The sequence below is a fragment of the Mustelus asterias genome, chromosome 11 (genome assembly GCF_964213995.1).
Source record: "Mustelus asterias chromosome 11, sMusAst1.hap1.1, whole genome shotgun sequence".
In the NCBI taxonomy this organism is placed as follows: Eukaryota; Metazoa; Chordata; class Chondrichthyes; order Carcharhiniformes; family Triakidae; genus Mustelus; species Mustelus asterias.
In genome coordinates, this window is record NC_135811.1 from 29,101,680 (window position 1) to 29,126,306 (window position 24,627).

The following is a 24,627-nucleotide window of genomic DNA, read 5'->3' on the forward strand; positions in this document are numbered from 1 at the left end:
GTAGTTTCATCTTCAATGTCCAACAACTCAAACAAGGGGTCATTGCCATTCTCTGGATCTGACAAACACACTGTGGTCTAAATGTCTGAGTTCAAGAGCTAGTTCTCAAATATTCCGCTCTGCGGCAAGTGTAAATATTAGACTCCCTTAGCAACATAAAAATGAACTCATTCCAAACAATACCATCGCTCACAATTTTTATTTAAACTGAAAAAATGCTGAAAAAAATCAAGTCACCTATATTACTGACAATCATTATTATTCATTTAGTGAACATCAGCCTCTCTTTTTAAATTAACTTTTGAGTCAATGAAGCAGGCACAACACATGCATGCTAAATGTGAGTCTTTATAACTCATAATGGCATCTAACAAAGATAGCATCACATCAACACACCATTTGTCAAGCAAGTACATTTTGAAATCAAATTTTATACTTCTCATTTTCCTTTCAACTGTATAGCACAATATTTCAATAAATTCAAAAACTAGTCCTTACCCCTTGACGAAGCTAAGCATCCCATAATTAAGATGTCAAAATAACTTGTTGCTTCACTTAAGATCAACATTGGTAATAATAGTATAAGTTGATTTGGTTCCCATTTAATTTGGGGTCATTTAAGAGTGGAATTACTAACACATTTGCTACTGAGGAACACAAGAGTTTGAATCTCAATCTAGACAGGTATTTCCACTCAAGTTTTCTCCAGGACACCACAATTGGTCACGGTCAAGAAAAGGAGTGAGCACAGCCAATGTTTGACTTTTCACACACACTTTGGCACCCCTACCAATAGGGAAAGACTGAATAAAAAATACATGGGGAAGTGGAAACTGCAAAATAATCTTGCTCTATTGCATGTGTTTCATTTAAACTTCTGAATGCACGTATATTTTGTGAAATAAGTATATCTTACCTTCATTTTCACCTGCAGATAGTTGCAGGAAGTGTGAGGGAAAGAAATTAACATATCAACAGGAACTGAAAAGATGAAATTAAGATTCAGTATAGAAATCTTTTCCACAGCTCATCAACGAAGGAGGAATAATCTAAAATGTTCATTAATGATGAGAGCTACAAGAAATATGCATTTAGAAGGAAAAAAATTAAATATTTTAAAAGCTCACAATTTGAAACTCGTCTTACATAACATTGGTTATTAAAGGCATGTGTACATGGTGCCATACAAAATTTACTTCAGACTTACAAATGTCAATAAAAATTAGCTCTAAAAAACTGTCCTGGCATAATCCCAGCATGAATGCTTCCATGAACATTAATAAACCCACACAGAATTAGGTAAATAATATAAACCTGCAGTCTTCCTTGATGAGGTGATAAAAGTCCATTTCCCATAAATTATAATGAGCTCTATTATCCTTCAACATGCAGAAACCTAAAGGTTCCATTTTACTGCAGAAGGTAATAACTCTCGACAGATGGTTCCATTGAAATAAAGTACAATATCATGTTTCTAACTTTAATACTCAAATAATCAGCTCCATTGCTGCCTGACCTGTTGATTATTTTCAACACTTTGTTTTTACTTCAGGTTGCTAGTACCTGCAGAATTTTACTTTTCCATCACTCCATTTCAGCTAGCCATTATTATAAAAGTTTACCATGAGAATTCTTGATAAATAGACACTAGATTATTGGAAAAGGCCTGATCCAGGAAGGTGCCAATCCATAAAACAACATGCATTTGATCTGAATCAGTCTTCTATATGCATCATTAAAACCATTCGTTAAAGAAACTAGCTATCAACAATATCCAACAAAACTTAAGTTCAACTCTTCATTGCCAGATTGCTTCATAAGTGAGACCTATGCAAGTCCTCACAACTTTATGGAATAAACCATCAGGGAAGTTCAGAAATGTGCGATGCAAAGCTACGGTATTTTGGCCTGGTCATCAGAAATAAATCTCATATGGTTAAACACTGTGGAGAGGTATTGCAGCTCAAGCAGTTCAAGAAGCAACTCTCATCAGTTTGGATCGCAGACATTGTTTAAAACTTCAACTTTTTTGCCCGAGTTCAATGTTTTGCCAGCAATTTGATACAAAATCAGGTTTCTCCGTGGTATCTTTTGGGAAGGGGTGGGAAGGCCACTCATCATGTATCTGACTTCAATAGTAATATGTGCTGAATGATCACAAAGCAGCACTGATGACAGCCATCAGCAGAAAACCAAGGTGCTATTCTCACCTTGAAAAGGTACAAAATCTTGGAAGAGCGACAGGATCCAAAAAATGTCAATCGTAAAACGTTTGCTATGATGAGAAACACTTCATAAGCGAACCTCAAAGTCTTGCTACTTTATAGCGATATAAGGGTGTGTGTGTGCACTGGACTGGAAAAATCAGATTGGCAAAAGTAGCCTACAAGAGTTCGTAGAATGTTTTTGGGATATTCTCTTGGAACAGCATGTGCTGGAGCCAATCAGAAAAGAGCCTATGCTAGATCTGGCATTGTGTGACGAGATCGGGTTAATTGGTAACCTCAAGATCATAGAATCCCTACGGTGCAGACGGAGGCCATTTGGCCAATCTAGTCTGCACAGACTTTCTGACAAAGCATCTTACCCAGGCCATCTCCCCGCCACCCCACGTATTTACTCTGCGAATCTCCCTAATTTACACATTTTTGGACACCAAGGCACAATTTAGCATGGGCAATCCACCTAATCTGCACATCTTTGGACTGTGGGATGAAACTGGAGCACCTGGAGAAAACCCATGTAGAGAGGCAGAGTGGTGTAGGGTGTGGACTTCAGAGCTAAAGGTCTAAGCTACAGATGGTGCAGCAACCAAAAGTGGAGCAATTACAATTGGGGATGCTCAACAAGCCAAAATTAGGCGAGCACAGATACCTTGGAGGGCTATGGTGCTGGAGGAGATTAAAGATAGGGAGGGGCAAGGCCACGGAAGGATTTGGAACCAGGATGCTAATTTTAAAGTCAAAACATTGCATGAACACTAGCCAAAGTAGGTCAGTCGGCACAAGGGTGATAGGTGAACAAAACTTCACACGGGTTAAGCACAAAGGCAGCAGAAATTCGGATGATTTCAAGATGATGGAGCGTAGAATTTGGGGACCAGCCAAGAGTGTAGTGGAATAGTCAAGTCTAGAGGTACCAAAGGCATGAATGAGGGTTTTAGCAACTGATGAGCTGAGACAGGGGCAAAGTAGGTTATGGAAATTGGCCATCTTCGTCTAAGCATGAATACATAATCAGTAGCTCATTTTAGAATCAAATATGACACCAAGATAGGGAATAACCTGGCTTAATCTCAGAGTTGCCAGGGAGAGGGATGGAGTCAGTAGCTGGGGAACAGAGTTTGGAGCAGTGACCAAAAAGAATGGTTTCCCAATATTTAATTGAAAGAAACATCTGCTTATCCAGTAGTAGATGCTGGATAAGCCACCTGATAATTTTGCAACAATGGAGGCATTGAGAGAGATGGCAGTCTAGTAGTTGGGTGTCATTAGCATAGATGTGAAAACTAATGCTGTTTCTTCAGATTATGTCACATGTGGTTGAGAAATAATTGGGGTGGGGGGGGGGGGGGGGGTGGGAACAGCAATCAAACAGCAATCCTTAGGGGATACTAGAGATTGTGGCACTGCAGCAGGAAAATAAGCCACTGCAAATGATACTCTGGTTACGATTAGTTGGATAAGAACAGAACCACGTGAGAGCAGTTCCACCCAGCTGGGCGACAGTGGAGCGATGTTGGAGGAAGATGGTGTGGTAAACAGTGTCAAAGGCTGCAGAGAGGTTAAGAGGAAGAGGAAAGATTTACCTTTGTCACAATCACATAGGATACCACTTGTGACTTTGCAAGAGCAGTTTTTTTTACTGTGGCAAAGAGGAGAAACACAATTGGAGGGATTAAAACAGTTCTAGAGAAAATAGACTGGGAGGTGACAACAGATTCAAAGACTTTACAATAGAAGGAATATTTTCTTAAGTGAGAAATAATCGCACATTATCCAGATTTTTTTTGATGGGGTGGTGTGCAGGTGAAGGAAAAAAGAAAATCATCTTTACTTTCAAATTACTTTCCCTAAACAAAATTGTGTGATTTGAACAGCCTGTGAGGCTTGCAATGGACAATGAAAATTTTACTCTGCCAAATCCTGAATGTGGCACTAAGATTATTTCAACAGGCTGTTCTGCGATTTCCAGAGACATATGCACTGTACTATGCAAAATCCAAGCCAATTTTTCTATGCTCAAAGCAGCAAATATTAAGCTAGATACCCTGGAAACTCCCATACCCATAAAAAGGCAGTAGTATTTGAAATTACTCATTACATCAAAATATATTAGCAGTATAGAATTTTTGGGAATTGGACTAATGAAATAGATTGTGTTAAAAGGCTAAACAGCAATCAAATGTCATTAAAGAGAAATTATTATAGAATTGAAAGACATTTAAATAGAAAGAACTTCCAAGCACATCAGGCAACAGAAAGCTTGAGACAACACAGGGAAACAACAACATATTTATATGGGGCTTTTAGGCTTAGACTTTTCCCGTTGCCCAGTTGCACGAAGCAGAGAAAGCATGCGATATAGCACCTTCTCAAGGCACTTCACAGGAGTAGAATTGGATAGCAAGTGACACAAGAGCTGGAGGGAGACATTAGGCCGGTTGACTAAAAGCTTGTAGGTTTGAAAGAAGGTCTTAAAAGAAGGGGGGGCAGGAATTAAAGGAGATTAGGGAGGAAATTCCAGAGCTCAGGGAAAACATGCCACCAATAGTGGAGTGAAGAAAGCAGGGAATGAACCAAGGCTGGAGTTTGAGGGATGCAGAGTTCTCATGGGCTGTAAGGTTAGAGAAGATTACATGGATGGGAGAGAAGCGGCCATGGAGGAATTTCATCCAAGATTAGAACTTCAAAGTCAAGGTTATGAGGCAATGTAGGTTAGCAAGCACAAGCTGATGCATGAATGGAATTTAGTCCAAGTTAAGCTATGAGCAGCAGAGTTTTGGATGACATTATTAAGGATGGAAGATAGGCAAGCCTGGAAGTAATTAAAGTATAGATGAAGGTTTCAGCGCCAGATGGGCTGAGGTAGAGACAGGTGATAATGAAGATTGAAAGTAGGTGGCCCTTGAGACAGAAAAGATATGGGATCAGAAGCTCAACTCTGCTCAGCAAGATTGTGAATAGTCTGGTTCAGACTTGGACAGTGGCGGACGAGGGATTTGATTGCTTGGGAATGGTATTTGTGGTGGAGGATGAAGACCGTGGTTTTGATTTTCCCAATTTTTAATTAAAGGAGATTTTGATTCATCCAAGAGTCGATGTCAGACAAGCAATCCAAAATCAGAGGTAGAGGTAGAGTTGTACTGGGTAATGTTCGCAAATACGTGGAATTTGACACTGCTTACGGACAACACGTAGATGAGAAATAGGAGAGGAACAAAAGTAATTGGGAACTCCAAAGATTACAGAGCAGTGGCAAAAAGAGAACCCATTACAGGGGATTCTCTGGCTTCAAGTGGATAGGTTTTTTAAAAAAGTGTGAAAGTTAATGATGGCAACCACAAAATATTATGGCTTTTTCATGGAAAAATGGGGGAAATTACCCAAAAGGTATGATTTATAGTCAGATTGTTTTGGCAGAAAAGTGCTTTAAAGTGCCTCTGCCACCCTATTAAAATATTTTCTCTGGCAGTGGAAATGAGCATATTGATACTGTAATTATGGAAGAGTGATGAGGTCCTGCAGTAGCAGTTTAGGGAATTACATAGAAAGTTAAAAAGCAGGACCTCGAGGATTGTAATCTCAGGATTACTCCCTGTGCCACGTGCTAGTGAGGCTAGGAATAGGAAGATAGTGCAGCTCAACACATGGCTAAACAGCTAGTGCAGGAGGGAGGATTTCAGATATCTGGACCATTGGGGTCTCTTCCGGGGCAGGTGGGACCTGTAAAAGGAGGACAGGTTGCATGTAAACTGGAAGGGCATAAATATTCTGGCTGGGAGGTTTGCTAATGTCACACGGGAGGAATTAAACTAGTTTGGCAGGGAGGGGATGGGAACCAAAACAAAGGTGAATTAGCTGAAGGGGAACCAGAGAGATGGGACAGTAAGACTCAGATAAATAGCAGGCAAGGACAGTGGAGGGAATCTATGCGTGGAGCCAGAGGAAATGGGCGAGGTATTAAATGAGTACTTTGCGTCAGTATTCAACAAAGAGAAGGACTTGGTGGATGATGTGTCTGGGAAAGGGTGTGTAGATAGTTTGAGTCATGCTGAAATCAAAAAGGTGGTGGTATTGGGGTTCTTGAGAAACATTAAGGTAGACAAGTCTCCAGGGCCTGATAGGATATAATCGTGTCGTGAAGGCCGCCTTGGAGAACGCTTACCCGAATATCAGAGGCCGAATGCCTGTGACTGTTGAAGTGCTCCCCAACAGGAAGAGAACAGTCTTGCCTGGTGATTGTCGAGCGGTGTTCATTCATCTGTTGTCGCAGCGTCTGCATGGTTTCCCCAATGTACCATGCCTCGGGACACCCTTTCCTGCAGCGTATCAGGTAGACAACGATGGCCGAGTTGCAAGAGTATGTACCGTGTACCTGGTGGATGGTGTTCTCACGTGAGGTGATGGCATCTGTGTCGATGATCCGGCACGTCTTGCAGAGATTGCTGCGGCAGGGTTGTGTGGTGTCGTGGTCACTGTTCTCCTGAAGGCTGGGTAGTTTGCTGCGGACAATGGTCTGTTTGAGGTTGTGCGGTTGTTTGAAGGCAAGAAGTGGGGGTGTGGGGATGGCCTTGGCGAGATGTTCGTCTTCATCAATGACATGTTGAAGGCTCCGGAGGAGATGCCGTAGCATCTCCGCTCCGGGGAAGTACTGGACGACGAAGGGTACTCTGTCCACCGTGTCCCGTGTTTGTCTTCTGAGGAGGTCGGTGCGGTTTTTCGCTGTGGCACATCGGAACTGTTGATCGATGAGTCGAGTGCTATATCCTGTTCTTATGAGGGCATCTTTCAGCGTCTGGAGGTGTCTGTTGCGATCCTCCTCATCCAAGCAGATCCTGTGTATACGGAGGGCTTGTCCGTAGGGGATGGCTTCTTTAACGTGTTTAGGGTGGAAGCTGGAGAAGTGGAGCATCGTGAGATTATCCGTGGGCTTGCGGTACAGTGAGGTGCTGAGGTGACCGTCCTTAATGGAGATGCGCGTGTCCAAGAATGCAACCGATTCCGGAGAGTAGTCCATGGTGAGTCCACCCTGGACCACAATATCTTCACCTTCAACAACCAGTTCTTCATCCAGACACACGGATCAGCCATGGGGACCAAATTCGCACCTCAATATGCCAACATCTTCATGCACAGGTTCGAACAAGACTTCTTCACCACACGGGACCTTCAACCGATGCTATACACTAGATACATCGATGACATTTTCTTCCTTTGGACTCATGGTGAACAATCACTGAAACAACTATATGATGACATTAACAAGTTCCATCGCACCATCAGACTCACCATGGACTACTCCAGTTTACCCAATCTCTCCTCATAAGTAAGCCCTTCCATACCAGGCAACATCCTGGTAAACCTCCTCTGCACTTTCTCCAAAGCCTCCACGTCCTTCTGGTAGTGTGGCGACCAGAACTGGGCGCAGTATTCCAAATGTGGCCGAACCAACTTTCTATGCAACTGCAACATCAGACCCCAACTTTTATACTCTATGCCCCGTCCTATAAAGGCAAGCATGCCGTATGCCTTCTTCACCACCTTCTCCACCTGTGACGTCACCTTCAAGAATCTGTGGACTTGCACACCCAGGTCCCTCTGCGTATCTACACCTTTTATGGTTCTGCCATTTATCGTATAGCTCCCCCCTACATTAGTTCTACCAAAATGCATCACTTCGCATTTATCAGGATTGAACTCCATCTGCCATTTCTTTGCCCAAATTTCCAGCCTATCTATATCCTTCTGTAGCGTCTGACAATGTTCCTCACTACCTGCAAGTCCAGCCATTTTCGTGTCGTCCGCAAACTTACTGATCACCCCAGTTACAACTTCTTCCAGATCGTTTATATAAATCACAAACAACAGAGGTCCCAATACAGAGCCCTGCGGAACACCACTAGTCACAGGCATCCAGCTGGAAAAAGTCCCTTCCACTACCACCCTCTGTCTTCTGTGACCAAGCCAGTTCTAGCCACCTCCCCCTTTATCCCATGAGATCCAACTTTTTGCACCAACCTACCTTGAGGGACTTTGTCAAACGCTTTACTAAAGTCCATATAGACAACATCCACAGCCCTTCCCTCGTCAACCATTCTAGTCACTTCTTCAAAAACCTCCACCAGGTTAGTGAGGCATGACCTCCCTCTCTCAAAACCATGCTGACTATAGTGAATGAGTTTATTCCTTTCTAAATGCGCACACATCCTATCTCTAAGAATCCTCTCCAACAACTTCCCTACCATGGACGTCAAGCTCACCGGCCTATAATTTCCCGGGTTATCCTTCCTACCCTTCTTAAATAACGGGACCACATTAGCTATCCTCCAATTCTCTGGGACCTCACCTGTGTTCAGTGACGAGACAAAGATTTGCGTCAGAGGCCCAGCGATTTCATCTCTCGTCTCCCTGAGCAGCCTTGGATAGATTCCATCAGGCCCTGGGGATTTGTCAGTCTTTATATTCCCTAAAAAACCTAACACTTCCTTCCTTGTAATGGAGATTTTCTCTAACGGGTCAACACTCCCCTCCGAGGCACTCCCAGTCAACACATCCCTCTCCTTTGTGAATACCGAATACTATAGTGACTTTTAAGGGGCATCTTGACAAATACATGAATAGGATGGGAATAGAGGGATATGGTCCCCGGAAGGGTAGGGGGTTTAGTTTATGATGGGCAGCATGGTCAGTGCAGGCTTGGAGGGCTGAAGGGCCTGTTCCTGTGCTGTAATTTTCTTTGTTCTTTGTTCTCAACTTGATGGCCAAATTTTCCAATCTTCTCCTGGTGATATTAATTTCCTTGTTTGGATAAAGTTCCTGTTGTGCATTTAGTGGCTTCAGTAAGCACTGTGTATTCATATATGCATGTCATCACCAGAACTAATAGGCTGGAGGAAATAGATGTTCAGAGGAAGGTCGATAAGTCCCCTGGGCCTGATGAAATATATCCTAAGATTCTTTGGGAGGCAAGGGATGAGATTGCAGAGCCTTTGGCTTTGATCTTTGGGTCCTCACTGTCCACGGGGATGGTGCCAGAGGACTGGAGAATGGCGAATGTTGTTCCTCCGTTTAAGAAAGGGAATAGAAATGACCCCGGTAATTATAGACCGGTTAGTCTTACTTCGGTGGTTGGTAAATTGATGGAAAAGGTCCTTAGAGATGGGATTTACGACCATTTAGAAAGATGCGGATTAATCCGGGATAGTCAGCATGGATTCGTGAAGGGCAAGTCGTGCCTCACAAATTTGATAGAATTTTTTGAGGAGGTAACTAAGTGTGTTGATGAAGGTAGGGCAGTTGATGTCATATACATGGATTTTAGTAAGGCGTTTGATAAGGTCCCCCATGGTCGGCTTATGATGAAAGTGAGGAGGTGTGGGATAGAGGGAAAGTTGGCCGATTGGATAGGTAACTGGCTGTCTGATCGAAGACAGAGGGTGGTGGTCGATGGAAAATTTTCGGATTGGAGGCAGGTTGCTAGTGGAGTGCCGCAGGGATCAGTGCTTGGTCCTCCGCTCTTTGTGATTTTTATTAATGACTTAGAGAAGGGGGCTGAAGGGTGGATCAGTAAATTTGCTGATGACACCAAGATTGGTGGAGTAGTGGATGAGGTGGAGGGCTGTTGTAGGCTGCAAAGAGACATAGGTAGGATGCAAAGCTGGGCTGAAAAATGGCAAATGGAGTTTAACCCTGATAAATGTGAGGTGATTCATTTTGGTAGGACTAATTTAAATGTGGATTACAGGGTCAAAGGTAGGGTTCTGAAGACTGTGGAGGAACAGAGAGATCTTGGGGTTCATATCCACAGATCTCTAAAGGTTGCCACTCAAGTGGATAGAGCTGTGAAGGCGGCCTATAGTGTGTTAGCTTTATTAACAGGGGGTTGGAGTTTAAGAGCCGTGGGGTTATGCTGCAACTGTACAGGACCTTGGTGAGACCACATTTGGAGTATTGTGTGCAGTTCTGGTCACCTCACTATAGGAAGGACGTGGAAGCGCTGGAAAGAGTGCAGGGGAGATTTACCAGGATGCTGCCTGGTTTGGAGGGTAGGTCTTATGAGGAAAGGTTGCGGGAGCTAGGGCTGTTCTCTCTGGAGCGGAGGAGGCTGAGGGGAGACTTAATAGAGGTTTATAAAATGATGAAGAGGATAGATAGAGTGAACGTTCAAAGACTATTTCCTCGGGTGGATGGAGCTATTACAAGGGGGCATAACTATAGGGTTCGTGGTGGGAGATACAGGAAGGATATCAGAGGTAGGTTCTTTACGCAGAGAGTGGTTGGGGTGTGGAATGGACTGCCTGCAGTGATAGTGGAGTCAGACACTTTAGGAACATTTAAGCGGTTATTGGATAGGCACATGGAGCACACCAGGATGATAGGGAGTGGGATAGCTTGATCTTGGTTTCAGATAAAGCTCGGCACAACATCGTGGGCCGAAGGGCCTGTTCTGTGCTGTACTGTTCTATGTTCTATGTTCTAACTGATATCACAGGTCTATAGCGCGGGAAACCACCAGAGTGAAGAAGTAGCCTGTCATGAACACACCTTGTAAATAAAGCTCCATCAGCTTTCAACTCTCTGTGCTCCCTAGAATCAATACCACAATACACAACACAAGAGCTGGCAATGAGGACTCTGAATAGCCCTTGCTAGCCGCTCAGGAGGAAAAACAAAATTAACAAAGAAGTCGAAAAAGACTGAGAAGAAAAGCTTTCGCATGTGCTCCGGTCATCATGACTGAGGTGAACATGAGTAACAATCCTCCGCAGAGCAATTACAGAGCTGGCCGCAAAAAAATAAGAGGCTGAAGCTCGGGTTGCTGCCTTGTTTCAATGGGAAAAGCAAGGTAGCTATTGAAAACACATTGCAAAGTGTGCATACAGGGAACCTCCATTACAAAGAAAATGATGAGACTTTGTAGCACCGTGGGACCCTTTGATGAAAATGTGGAGCGAGCTGAGCATTTTGACTATTTTGTGCAGGCAAACAAAAAGCAGAAGATAACAAGCTTCCCACAATCCTGAGCGTGATGGTAGGGACAAATGTTCAATCTTCTCAGAAATTTAGTGCAACCGGAGAAGCCAGGCGCTAAAACACAACAAATTGTAGAGATTCTACCAGCATACTATTCGTTGAAGCATTTGGTCATTGCAGAGCACTTCAGACTCCAAAAAGACATCCAGAAGAGGGAGAATCAAGTGCGGAATTTCTGACTGTATTAAAAAGACTTGTGGAGTACTGTTTAGTTTGGCGATGTGCTGAATGATACGATTTGGGACAGACTGGTCTGTGGTCTGCGAAGTGATGCAATACAGAAATCGTTGCTAACCAAGAGTAACCTCACTCTGGAAAAGGCCATGGAAATTGCTGTTTTGATGCAACAGTCTACAAAAGAAGCTCAGCAATGAGTTTGAATACTCGGATACACAAAACCTCAGCTGAATCGACACCGAAGAGTTTTGAAATTCATACATGTCACCGATGTGCAAAACAAGGGTATTCAGCTGTGGAGTGCTCTTGCAAGAATATAATATGCAGAAGCTGTGGAATAAAAGATCATACAGAGCCTGCCTGTTGGAAGGAAAAATGGACTACAAGCAAAAATAAGAACAAATCAAAACTAGCATGCAAACAGAACAAGAAAAGTATTCACACTATGCAGAAGGGTTTAGAGAAATGAGGTGACTCTCAGTCTAAAGACAAATTGTCACTGAATGTGCTAGCCATTGCTGGTGCTATGAATAGATACTGGGTCACTCCATTGCTGGTTGGACAAACAGAAAGGATGGAAGTCGACACTGGGGCAGCAGTCTCAATGGTGCCAGAGATTGTATATAAAGAAAAATTCATACATATTCCCTTGAAAGCTTCAATAGTGTTGAAGATATACACACGTGTAATGGTTCCACTGAAGTAGCAATGGGCAAACAACAGATTTGTCTTTACATGTAGTAAAGGGCAATTATCCAGCATTCATGGGTCGAACATGGTTAGAGAAGTTTCGACTGAACTGGGCCCAAGTCAACCTGATGACTAATGAAGACGTTGGAAAAATTCTAAAAAAACTGTTACGTTTGATAAAGGGCTGGGCAGTATGAAAGACATCACAGTTAAACTGAAGATTAAAGAAGGAAGCCAAGCAAAATGCTTGAAGGCAAGATTGGTACACGATGTTATCAGGCCGAAAGTGGAGGCTGTCTTGGAATGACTGGTGAAGATCGGAGTCTTGGAATCTGTGAACATTAGTGAATGAGCTACACCATTAGTACTAGTCATCAAAAAGGATGGATCCGTACAGATTTACAGGAGGCTTCAAAGTCACCCTTAATCCAGTGCTGTGTGCAGAACAATACCCACTAGCCCACACTGATGACTTGTTTGGCAGGAGGCTAACATTTTAGCAAAATTGATCTGAGCCAGGTATGCTGACAGATGAATGCGGACCAGATGTCACAGGAACCTCTGACAACCATGACACATAAATGCTTGTTCCAGTACTGAATATTACCATTTGGTATCGCATCAGCTCTGGCATTGTTTCAAAATGCAATTGAGTGGGCTGCATGGAGTCCAGAGCTACCTGGATGACTTCTAATTACTGGAAGAGACAAAGAGGAACATTATGCCATCAGGTTAAGAAAGACGCATTGCCTTTGCATCTCAAACATTGAGCAAAGCTGAAAGTAACTATGCACAAATCAAAAGGGAAGCCTGAGGGGTTTTCTTTAGAGTAAAGAGATTGCACGGAAGAAAGTTCACACTGTTGACAGACCATTATCCATCAACAATAATTTTAGGACCGCACACAGGAATTCCATCACTTGCAACAAGTAGAATGCAGAGATGGGCAACGCTTTTGTCTTCACATACTTATATAACCAACTATCGACAATCATGTCTCCATTGGGTAATGCAGATTGACTTTCAGGATTACCACTAGCAAGTAGGGCGATAATGTAGCACAGTGGTTAGCACTGCTGACTTACAACGCCAGGGACCCGGGACCTATTCGACTTTGAGTGCTTGTGCAGAGGTTGCACATTCTCCCCATGTCTGCATGGGTTTCCTCTGGGTGCTCTGGTTTCCTCGCTCAGTCCAAAGATGTGTAGGTTAGGTGGATTAGCCATAGTAAATGCATGGATTTACAGAGATAGGACGGAGGGGAGGCCCTGGGTAGGGTGCCTTTCGGAGAGTTGGTGCAGAAGGCTTCTTTCTGCACATAAGGATTCTATGGTCCCAGTTTGTCAAACTACTCTAGCAGAAATATCTTCTACTTTGAACAGGTAGACAGTACACTTGTTACTTCAAGACAAGTGAAGAAGCACACTCAGAGTGAACCGATGTTCTCTGAAGTAATGGACATGATACTATGAAGCAAGACCTCAGAACTAAAACCTGATGAAACTGTACTCCACTGAAAGATTGGAGCCATCTGCACAGTCAGGATTTCCTCTTTGTGGGCTCAGAGTGATTATTCCATTATCATTGAGAAGACAAGTGTTAGACAAATTCCATGAGGGCAATTCTAGAATTGTGTGCATGAAAAAAATAACAGGAGTTATTCCTGCTGGCCTGGATTGGACTTGGAAATTGAAAAGAAAGCTGGAATGTGTTCTTTAAATGTGAAGGTATTCAACCTGCCACCGTTCACACCAATGCATCTTGGGAATGGCCGGAAGAGACGTGGCAATGTGTGCATGCCAACTTCGCAGGATGTTTTGAAGGATACATGTTCTTAGTAATGGTCAATTCTCAAAGTGGCCAGAAGTCACCATAATGAAGTCAACCATATCAGAAAATATGATCAAGAGACTCGTAGAAGTCTTCATTGGTTTGGATTCTCTGAGCAATTGGTGAGTGGCAATGGTCCTTTATTTGAAAATTTCTTGAAAGAGAATGTTATCCAACGTATTAGGTCTGCACTGTTGCATCCTGCTACGAATGGACTAGCAGAACGTTCCGTTCAAACCATGAAACACACATTGAAAGCAACCAGGGAACAAGGTTCATAGAAAGAAACATAGAAACCCTACAGTGCAGGAGGAGGCCATTCGGCCCATCGAATCTGCACCGACAACAATCCCTATCCACGTAACCCCACATATTTACCCTGTTAATCCCTCTAACCTACGCATCCTGGGACACTAAGGGGCAATTTAACATGGTAAATCAACCTAACCCGCACATGTTTGGACTGTGGGAGGAAACCGGAGCATCCGGAGGAAACCCACGTAAACATAGGGACAATATGCAAATTCCACACAGACAGTGACCCAAGCCTGGAATCGAACCCAGGTCCCTGGAGCTGAGAGGCAGCAATGCCAACCACTGTGCCACTGTTTGAAACAACTTTATCAATCCCTACTGATGTATAGGAATACTGCTCATTAAACTACTAAAATCTCTCCGGCATTATTAATGAAAAGACAACTACATTCAGCACTTGACTTGTTGAAACCTCTGAAAACGAAATAAATTGTTCAACAGAAATAATAATTACAGATAGAACAGCGTGGAAGTAAAGCGAAACATTGTGTCTTCCACAAAGAACAAGGAGCATTGGCCAGGAATTACTCCACAGGAGAGAAATGGGTTCCTGCCATGATCCTTGTGCAGATTGAATCTGTCTTGCATACCATTCAAACCAGAGATGATGTCATCTGGAGGAAGCATGCGGACCAGCTGTTGGTGGGAAGAACTGACCTGCCTTCAATACAGAATTTTGCCGTCATGCAACAAAATCGTACCTCACATCCTTGACAGATCAGACAAAGCTTTCGGAATTTTGAATCAGCCTTTACTCAAACCATAAAAGGAAGTCTGCCTCCCACAAGGTGGTGTACAGATTTACTGCATGATACATGGCATGCACAATTATATCTTTGCTTATCTTACAAATAATTTGCATATACCAATCACAAATAGACATTTTCTCTGAAGTGTAGTTAACCAGTTATAGCCTCTATATGCTTGTCTAATTATAATGATTAATTACTAACAAAGTACACCAACATGGTTACATCATTCAAATATCCACACCTGCTGTTATGGCTTGTGGTTATCGGAGTTCTCACCCTCTGTTCCTTGGTCAGTCTCTTTGTGCTGCCCAAATGCAGGCATGGGAAATGCACTGAAAAATCTTCACAGCAACTTCCCAGGGAACTAATCTCTACTCAATTCACAGGGGAACTCTATTGCACTCAAAAATTTTAACCTCTTCAGCTGGAAGTTGAACCTGGAAATCCGGATTCAAGTGTACAAAGTCCTCAACTGAACCTTCCTAACACCGACAGACACTGTTGAGGAAGTCAACACCTCACCTTCAGACCAAGCACAGATTCAAACTCTATTACAACATTGACACTGATCAAAGCAACCACTGATGATGATCGTACAAAGACGAAAATGCCAGAGGTTACAACTCGTGCAAGCAGACAACACCAAAGGTTCGTCGTTTTGAGAACGATGACTTCCAAACCGTCTTGACGTATTGGTTGTTGTTCATGTTACATTGCTCAAAATTGTTGGGGACATTCAATTTAAAGGGGGAAGAAATGTTATGTACTTATATTGAGTCTTAGTAGCTTCAGTTAGCACTGTGTATTCATATATGCAGGTTATCGCCTGGCACGGGAAACTGTCAGAGTGAGGAAGCAGCCTATAGTGAACACACCTTGTAAATAAAGCTCCGCTTTTAACCCTCTGTGCTTCCTGGCAACAGTTCCAAGTTGCATTCAACATATGGCTTGAATGTATCATTTGAATGCAAGTGACACTATAATCAGATTTCTTCTCATTCAAAGAAATTTCTTGCAGATTTTCATCTCTCAAGACATAAACACTCATCAAAAGTGCTCTCTGTAAAATACTCAAAAACTTCCACTGTTGTTTAGGATGTCAGAGTAAACTCCAATTAGTTTTACTAATATTCTCAACCATCTTCAATTCTCCACAAAATAACCTTTTTTTAAAACTCCGAGCTGCTTACCTAACAGTACATATTCCACATGGATTTAAGCAGTTCAAGCAGAAGGCTTGAGTTTCTCAAGGGCAATAATGTTGGGCAATAGATGTCAGTCTTACCAACAACGCTCACATGCCATATTAATTTTTTAAAAGATCATTTATTACAATTCTATAGAATCCCAACAAATTTTGATTTTGAATTTTTAAGTCATTCTTCACATACCTTTTAAAAGCTACCAATTTTTTTTGCCTGTCAACGATTATGGGCAGGGTCACTTAATCTTTGCAACTGAATAAATCAAGGACTATTTTATTCCATGAATTACAGGATTCTCACTTGGGGAGGGGATGGTGGGAGGATGACACACAAGTGAATTGCTCATTCTGAGAGCTAGTGCAGACATGATGAGCAGAATGGCCTCCTTTTGCACTATAACAATTCTGTAATATTAGAAGTTGGGGGGAGGGGGGGTGTGGGTGAGGAGAGAAAGTGATAATGGAAAGGGTGGTCTGAAAATGAAGCACAGAACTGCAAATAGAAAATGAGGGAGGGACAGAACTGGGAAATAAATATATTGTTATAATGGAAAAGAGGGACCTCAAGTGCATCAAGATAAAGAAAGAGCCATTTACTCTGCTTGAAAATAATACTGTATGGACACTGAAGTTTATGGGCACTGGCAAAACTGTCCAGACACTGAAGATGTCAGTAATTTTAGATTAAACACAATCTTTGTTAATTCAGGTTGTGTATCAAGAGATGTGTTGTTGAGATCCAAGTTATTTAAAGTTATAACATAAACTGCTGTAAAAAGTGCTCAAAAGGACCAACCACAACCAGACCATCTAATGCACTTGTTTTTATGATTATTTTTGGCGGGGGGGTATTCAATGATGTATTCAAGTTTGTGCAGAATCATAACCGAATTCTATCCTAAAAATCAATGCACTTCCACAAAAGCAACAACTATATCAGGACTAAGTCAAAATTAATAAAACTCAAAATGTACAAGATAATTCAAATTCTGAACTTGAGGCTGGGTGCTGGATTACATACAATACCAACATTTCTCCAGTGCAGTTAGAGCTATTAAAACTATAATTTGTGACTTTAGTGCATTTTTGACACAATCACCATGGCAAAAGGAAATATAAATAGTTGAAGTTGGAATATTCACAAGTACCAATAATTTTTTTAAATGATATTCAACTAGAGTAATTTAGTAATTAAACCAAACCAAAGAATTAGAGAAACACAACTAGCGAGAGAGAAAGTGGAGGTTAAAAGAGAATTAACAAAAAAAGGGAGAAAAAGGGAGATTAAGGAAAAGCGAAAGAAAGAGAAGCAAGGAAAAAGGCAATAAATTAGAGGTATCTCAATTCTTAGAACTTGGACATGTCACCGGTCATCCGCTTACATGTTCATACTAACAGTGCTAAATGCTTGTACAGTCAAGATATGTTCACACACAGGTAGCATCATCAGGCTGTTGCGTTGTTTTATTTCAATCAAACCAAGGATAAAAAGAACAGAACAACTGGGATGATCCCAAAGATGCAGATTCTATAAGCTACATATATCAAAAGGCACGATTCCACACACATTCTGCAGTAATTCTGAAAGAACAGATGCAGTTTTGTTTATTGGCTCAAAATTGATAATTGTATTGCAATATCAAATTGACCTTTGAGGCTTTCCTTCCCTTCTGCTGACAATCCACAAGCCAATTTTGTTACCCAAACAGCAGACTCACAGGTTAAGACTTCATTCAGAAAACATCTTTACAACCTGAAACAGTATACTAAAATTGTATTTTTGATTGCCTAAAATAGTTTGACTTGATATTTTTGGCTCTGGTCCTGTATCTTTCTTTTTATTCATTTGTGGGACAAGAAATGTCGCTGGCTGGCCAGCATTTATTGCCCATCCCTAGTTGCCCGAGGGCAGTTGAGAGTCAACCACATTGATGTGGCTCTGGAGTTACATGTCAGCCAGACCAGGTAAGGACAACAGATTTCCTTCCCTAAAGGACATAGTAAACCAGATGGGTTTTTCTGACAATCGACAATGATTTCATGTTCACCAGTAGATTCTTAATTCCATATTTATTTTTATTGAATTCAAATTCCACCATCTGCACTGGTGGGATTCGTACTCTGGTCCCCATCACATTAGCTGAGTTTTGGGATTAATAGTCAGCAATAATACCAGTAGGCCATTGCCTTGTATTCCAATAAAATATTCAATACAAGTGAATGTAATGTCAGGCTTACCTGGAGTGGGGACTGACAAAGGAATCGTGTGTACTGCATTCACCAAATCGGCGTTAGAATGGGAAACAAAAGGGGAAAATAAATCAAGTTAATTTTTGCAGTGATATAAAGTTATACTTTGTAATAATGATTATACTAATGACAGTTGTTCATTTAATAACCCAATCTTATAATTTCTTACATAAAGCACATTATTACACAAGTGCAGCTGTGTATTATGTCCTGAATATTTTGTTAAAATTCCGAAAATGAATATTTAACACTGTCTGTTAACAATTCATATTAATCATTCAATTAAGCACAACTCCCCATCCCCTCCAGTAGTGGTGTGGTAAACTTTTCTATGAAGAGGAAAATGTCAAGATAACTAGCTTGTCATGATGATATGATGTTCCACTTCAAGACAATTTACATCATTACATCATGTTGTCAACCAAATTTTTTTTTTAATGGTTTAATGAACAGTTTTTCAGAAAGGCATGTGCTTTTAAAAATGAATATCATAAACATGGATACACAAGCACACACGCACTAATTTAATATGTTCTGACAACTAATGAAGTATATAGACTCAGAATCCCTGCAGTGCAGGAGGCCATTCGGTCCATCGAGTCTGCACCAACTCTCCAATAGAGCATCTTACCCACGCCCTATCCCCGTAACCCCATGTATTTATCCCGCTAATCCCCCTAACCTACACATCATGGGTCATTAAGGGGTAAAACGCCATACAGACATTCATCCAAGGCCAGAATTGGTCCTGGGTCCCTGGCGCTGAGAGGTACCAGTGCTAACCACTGTGCTGCCCCAGATATAACTAGAAAGGGTTTATTTTAAAAGAACACTGTCAGGTTCTAACCAGTAAGCTTATTGAAAGACTTGGCAGATATTAAACATGCACAGCAAAACTGAAGTTTACACTATTGAGATTTTCAATTTTACTTTAGGCCAATAACAGTGTGATATCTACAAGAGATCATGGACATGGAGAAAGTAATCCATTTTGGTGGGGTGTCTTCATTTGGTGCACCTTTGCTGTTGGCTGTTAAGGTCAATCCTTGAGAGGCAGGTTCTGCTACAAGTGCCGCACATGAAACTGCCAAATGACAAGGGTTGGTTTTTTTCAGCATTGGCCCCTGTTGCCAAGCTGCCATAGCCACTGGTCATTGTGGGCATTCACACCAACCCACAGGAGATGTCATCATTTCCCTCTTCTGCCAGCTAGTGACTCTCAGGTGCAATGTTTAGGGCCTTCATGCCACACTTGCAAGCATCCTTGAAGCAGAGCCTTAGGCACTGCACTCGTTATCTGGCCCCAGTTACCTCACATATAGGAGATCCTTGGGTCTGCGATTGTTCCAACCTGCAGGCATGCCCAATTCATTGTAGCTGCTTCTGTTTGATTAGTGCAAACACACTTGCAAACTCTGCCTTTGGGAAGACTGTCACATTCATGATTTTGTCCAGCTACGTATGATATACCCAGAATGTGTATAATGCTCACAACAGTAAAATAAATGAGCATTCCATTATAGTAGAACAGGTTGGTGGAGAAAAAACTATGCTCCACTGCTGCAACATTTGACGCGTATCACTGATGTTAAAGGTGAAGTCAAATATCTTGATCACTACATCAAGCCGGAACAATCAAATATTTAAATAGTACATTACTGGACAGACCTACACATTTCAAAGCAGAAACTGCAAGACTGATCCCAGTGCAGACATCATGAAGTGCACGTCGGGGGACACAGAATCAAGGTTGCAATGTGTGGCCCTAAATCCAACCTTCACAAAGTATTGATCATAGTATACAGCAGTGGGAAAACATCACAATTGCTGCCCAATTATCCCAGTGCCTGAAAATATGACTTGGGTTACAGAACCAATGAGTGTCTTTTTTGAAGGATGCAGGGACAGGAATGGTTAATTAGCTTTAAAAATAAGTCCTCCATTGTCTAAAGACACATCATTTAGATAGCATTTGTTTAAACTATGGCCACCAATATACACATTCTCATTATCACCCTAAGTTTTCACAAGCCTCGGGCCCAGGTTTGGAGAACAGCAGTACACAATTTTAAATGACCCAGTGGCACTTTGTTACATCTTTGGTTTCTAAAAATCCTCTTGCAAAAGTAAACAAAATGTTTTGTCAGAACTGAATCGATCAACTGCCATGACATTTAAAAAGTAACATGCAAAATAAGAGACAGTGAGTAATCTAAATTTAATCGAATGAGAAAAATTTCCTGCAATGATTTGAGAGGCATTGGAAATTTGAATTCCCACTTACTCTAATGTTGGATCTGTCAACAGCTCACTGAAGAGTCTAATTATACCTAAAGCTTTTATGCAGCCAGAACATTTTGTTTTATACTTTGCAGATTAAAAGTCAGTTAGAGTAAGGAACTCTCCTGAGTTTTATCCATAATGACATGTTATTGGTGTGTTACAGTAAATTGGGCCTGTATCAAAAAAAGAGTCAGGTCGAACTGCATTATGCAAACGTAGAAGCCGATTACCCCCACATTGATTAAAAATAATTATTTGCAGATTAATTTGGTGTGACTCTCCATTTTCTGCCAAGTTGAAATTTTCGGCCTGAGTCTCCCCTTCTTTAGAGTGAATGATGGAGGTTTCACTGCAGGTCGTATTAGGAAATAACGTGATGTGGAGATGTCGGTGTTTGACTGTTGTGGGCACAGTAAGAAGTCTCACAACACCAGATTAAAGTCCAACAGGTTTATTTGGTATCACGAGCTTTCCGAGCACTGCTCCTTCATCAGGTAGGTCACCTGGTGAAGGGGCAGCGCTGCAAAAGCTCGTGATACCAAATAAACCTGGTGTTGTGAGGCTTCTTGCTAGGTAATAGCATGAAACAGTATGATCAATGGAGTCTCTCTTTTGTCCACCGAATTGATGAGGTTAGAAAACAGTTACAAATGTAAACTGTTTGTATTTTGCAAGGACATCAAATCACATAATAGCTGTACGAAATTGATTGGGACCCTGTAGTTCTTCTACATTCGTGTTTGGAATTAAAGTGGACTGATTAAATGATAAAGCCAATAAAATTCTTGTAGTACATAAGTTTGTGCTGTATGCTGTACATTTTATATATCAGATCTATGCTGAGATGACAACAATGTGTGTGCAGGAACTTAATTTACATGAGTTTTATATAAAGCTTTGAAATGTCTACTTCATGCTTCCAGTTCTAACTCTCAACCTTTTTTGCAGTTTGTTTACTTTTCTGAGATACATGCAGGCTTAACTAATCAAACACAAGTGAGCATCAATTGTAAGTAGATTAACAATCAAACACAGAACAATTTATTATGGAACAATTATTGTATGATAGTGTGGCCCAACTCTAGGACCCCTTTGTGATCCGAATTGGATGCTATGTTCTTTGCATACATGTTACTTGCATTTGCCCAATATTCTGGTAGACAAAACCAATGCACGTTATGCTCAGACAAGATCAATGCAAAAATGAAGAAATTGGTATATTTTTGCACAATACATGACTGAACTGAATAGTTCTTTCAGATTTCAACATTTTCTATAATACTATCTGTAACAGAACAAAAGCAGGCGTGTTATCTCAAATGTGGAGTACAATGCTCACTTTCATTTTCTTTCCCTATTGCAGTCACTAGATGTTACAATCAGCTGCCATATCTTAATTTCCAGTGCAGTTTTGCTTCTTGGCCTTTCTTAGAATGGACTGATCACAAGTTATGCTTTTTTGTTGCCTGTTGAGCGTAGAAAGTGGGGCTTAGCTCTTGATCCTTCCTGTCCAATACAACTGCCAATTAAGCTTATCAGGTCCTCTGAAAAGCAGCTTCTCATCAAACTAGGCTTGCAAATGACCACTGCTAACTGAATTAAATAGGGCCATCAAGCAATAATAGGTGTGGATGTTGACCTGCAGATCTGAGAGAACAGACCTCCCCCACTGCCCCAGATTGTGAGCTGGCAGCTTCAATGATTTTGACAAGATTTCTCATTTTCTAAAAGTAGCTGCATGCTTGACTCTCACCCTTTAGATTCAGTTGAATTTAAATACAATCACTTCGTATAACTCGTTTACAGATCTGGGAGAATGGTAAGAAAAATAAAATCCCAAATTACGCAAGGGCACAGGAATTTACTGGAACATACACTTTGACCATAATTACCTTACTTTGGAAAGAATTTCAAGACTTATGCAACCTTGATTTCAAAAACCCTCAGGCCAGGCGCCGAAAAAAAGCTTTATAAATTGTCTGAAAACACAATTCACTGAAACATCTATTTAAATTTGTACTGCCACAACATTTATTTCCACAATTATGCGCATGTCACTCAGCTATTTAAGAAAGGTGAGAAAGAGAAACTAAAGGAATTTTAGACCAGCTAGCCTAACATCTGGTGTCAGGAAATTACTAAAATTAAGGAAAGTGTGACTGAACATCTTGAAATTTTTCAGCTGATCAGAGAGAACCAGCATGGATTTGTGCAAGGATAGGATATGCCTGAAAAAGCTGACTGAATTTTGGAAGAGGTGACTAAAGTAGTGGATTGCGAAATACATACAGGTGTAACTTATACAGATTTCCAGAAGGCATTTGATAAAGTCCTTCATTCAAATCTACTGAAGTTGAAGCTCATGGCAAGTTATTGACCTAGTTAGGAAATAAGCTGGCCCACAGGAAACAGAGTAGGGATAATAATGAGCTGGTACTCCAATTGGTAGGATGTGACTGGTGGTGTTGGGGCCTCAACTATTCACCATATTTATTAACAACTTAGATGATACAATGGTAGATGGCACTGATGCACTGTAGAAGAAATCAGGCAACTAAAGGAAGAATAATTTTAGGAAATAAAAATTGCTCTCGTAAGTTATATTTGCTTTGTGTGTGTTAGAAAGGTAGAAGTTTAAGCTAAATTTGCATTTCTGTATTTCCGTACTCAGTGTTAAAACTTTAGTTTAGCTTCATGTTAAACACAGGTGCCTGCAAGTCTATGCTTTAGTTTCACTTGCATTGTAATTAAGCATTTGTAACATAAAAACAATTACAGATGTTAAAACGAAGCTGTTGTTTAGCAACCAGAGGTTCACACTGAAAGGCAGAAGCACTTGTGGTTCAGTCTGGAACCAGGTGACCCAAAAGCAAGACGTTTTTCACAGAAGCTGCCAGTATAGGCAGGACAATAAAGTAAGAGGGAGAAAGAAAATCCCAGAGGCTAAAGAACAGAAAGTTCCAGAAACCAGGGAATAAAAGAAGAGTTGTCCCAGGAAAACTGAAGTCAAAGGGACAAAGAAACAGAATCTGAAAAGGGCATTTTTCATACAAGTTAAAGAAAAGGCAGAGAGAGGCTCCCAGTTAAAGACAGAGCTGCAATGTGCAGACCTGGAGATATTGGCTCGCTAGAAGTCAGACATCTGCAGTAATCCTAAGGTTGGAGACACCCTAATACAGCCTGTGAAGTAATGGTGTTCTGTTGGCGTAGCTGGGTACCTGAGAGATTGTGTGGAATCTTGAATGCATGTGGCAATCTGTTAGAATTCAGATCAGAACTCAAAGTGTTTTATGAAGTCAGCCTGGAAGGCTAGGAACCTTAGAGAGCGAGAGAGAGAGAGGTCCACCCCCTTCTAAACTAAAACTGAAAATGAATCCTTCGATTTTTTTCCTGGAAAGGAACCACCTGACTTTGACTTGTCAATCAATCTTCCCCCTCACAATGCAAGATCATAAAGGATCCCAGAGTAAAAATAAACAAATCCCCATTTATGCCATTGAAGTAGCAGTAAAAAGACTTCTAGCAGATGGCCCGCCAACAATGAGAAAAACCTGGAAAGGTCTGCTTACAACTACAGAGAACATGGTTCAGAAAAAAACATTTCTTAAATGTACACTAACATCACACAAACCAGAGCAGAGGAATATTGAAATGATAGGTTGAACCACTGGGTGTGGATCCTTGGTGAAGGCATCCGAGAGAAAGTCTTGCGTGGGAGAAGATTCCAAAGTGTATCCTTAGAGAGTGGTGAAAAGAAACCCTCATGGAAGCCAGTGTGCCAGTAAGACCAGTTGGCTCACAATATCACAAGCATCTAGGAGACGTGATGAGAAATGCACAGAAGTTGTATTGGGTAGCCACATTCCCACAT

General features: G+C 41.4%; 1 protein-coding gene across 8 annotated transcripts in view; it reads right to left on the reverse strand.

The window, feature by feature from the left end:
• Positions 1-24,627, reverse strand: part of ate1 (arginyltransferase 1) — a 250,584-nt gene that overhangs the window by 143,776 nt on the left and 82,181 nt on the right. For all 8 annotated transcript variants that reach the window (XM_078223360.1, XM_078223355.1, XM_078223357.1 and 5 more), the window contains one exon: positions 18,462-18,494. In XM_078223360.1, the coding sequence (XP_078079486.1) occupies positions 18,462-18,494 (33 nt within the window). The remainder of the gene's footprint in view (positions 1-18,461; positions 18,495-24,627) is intronic.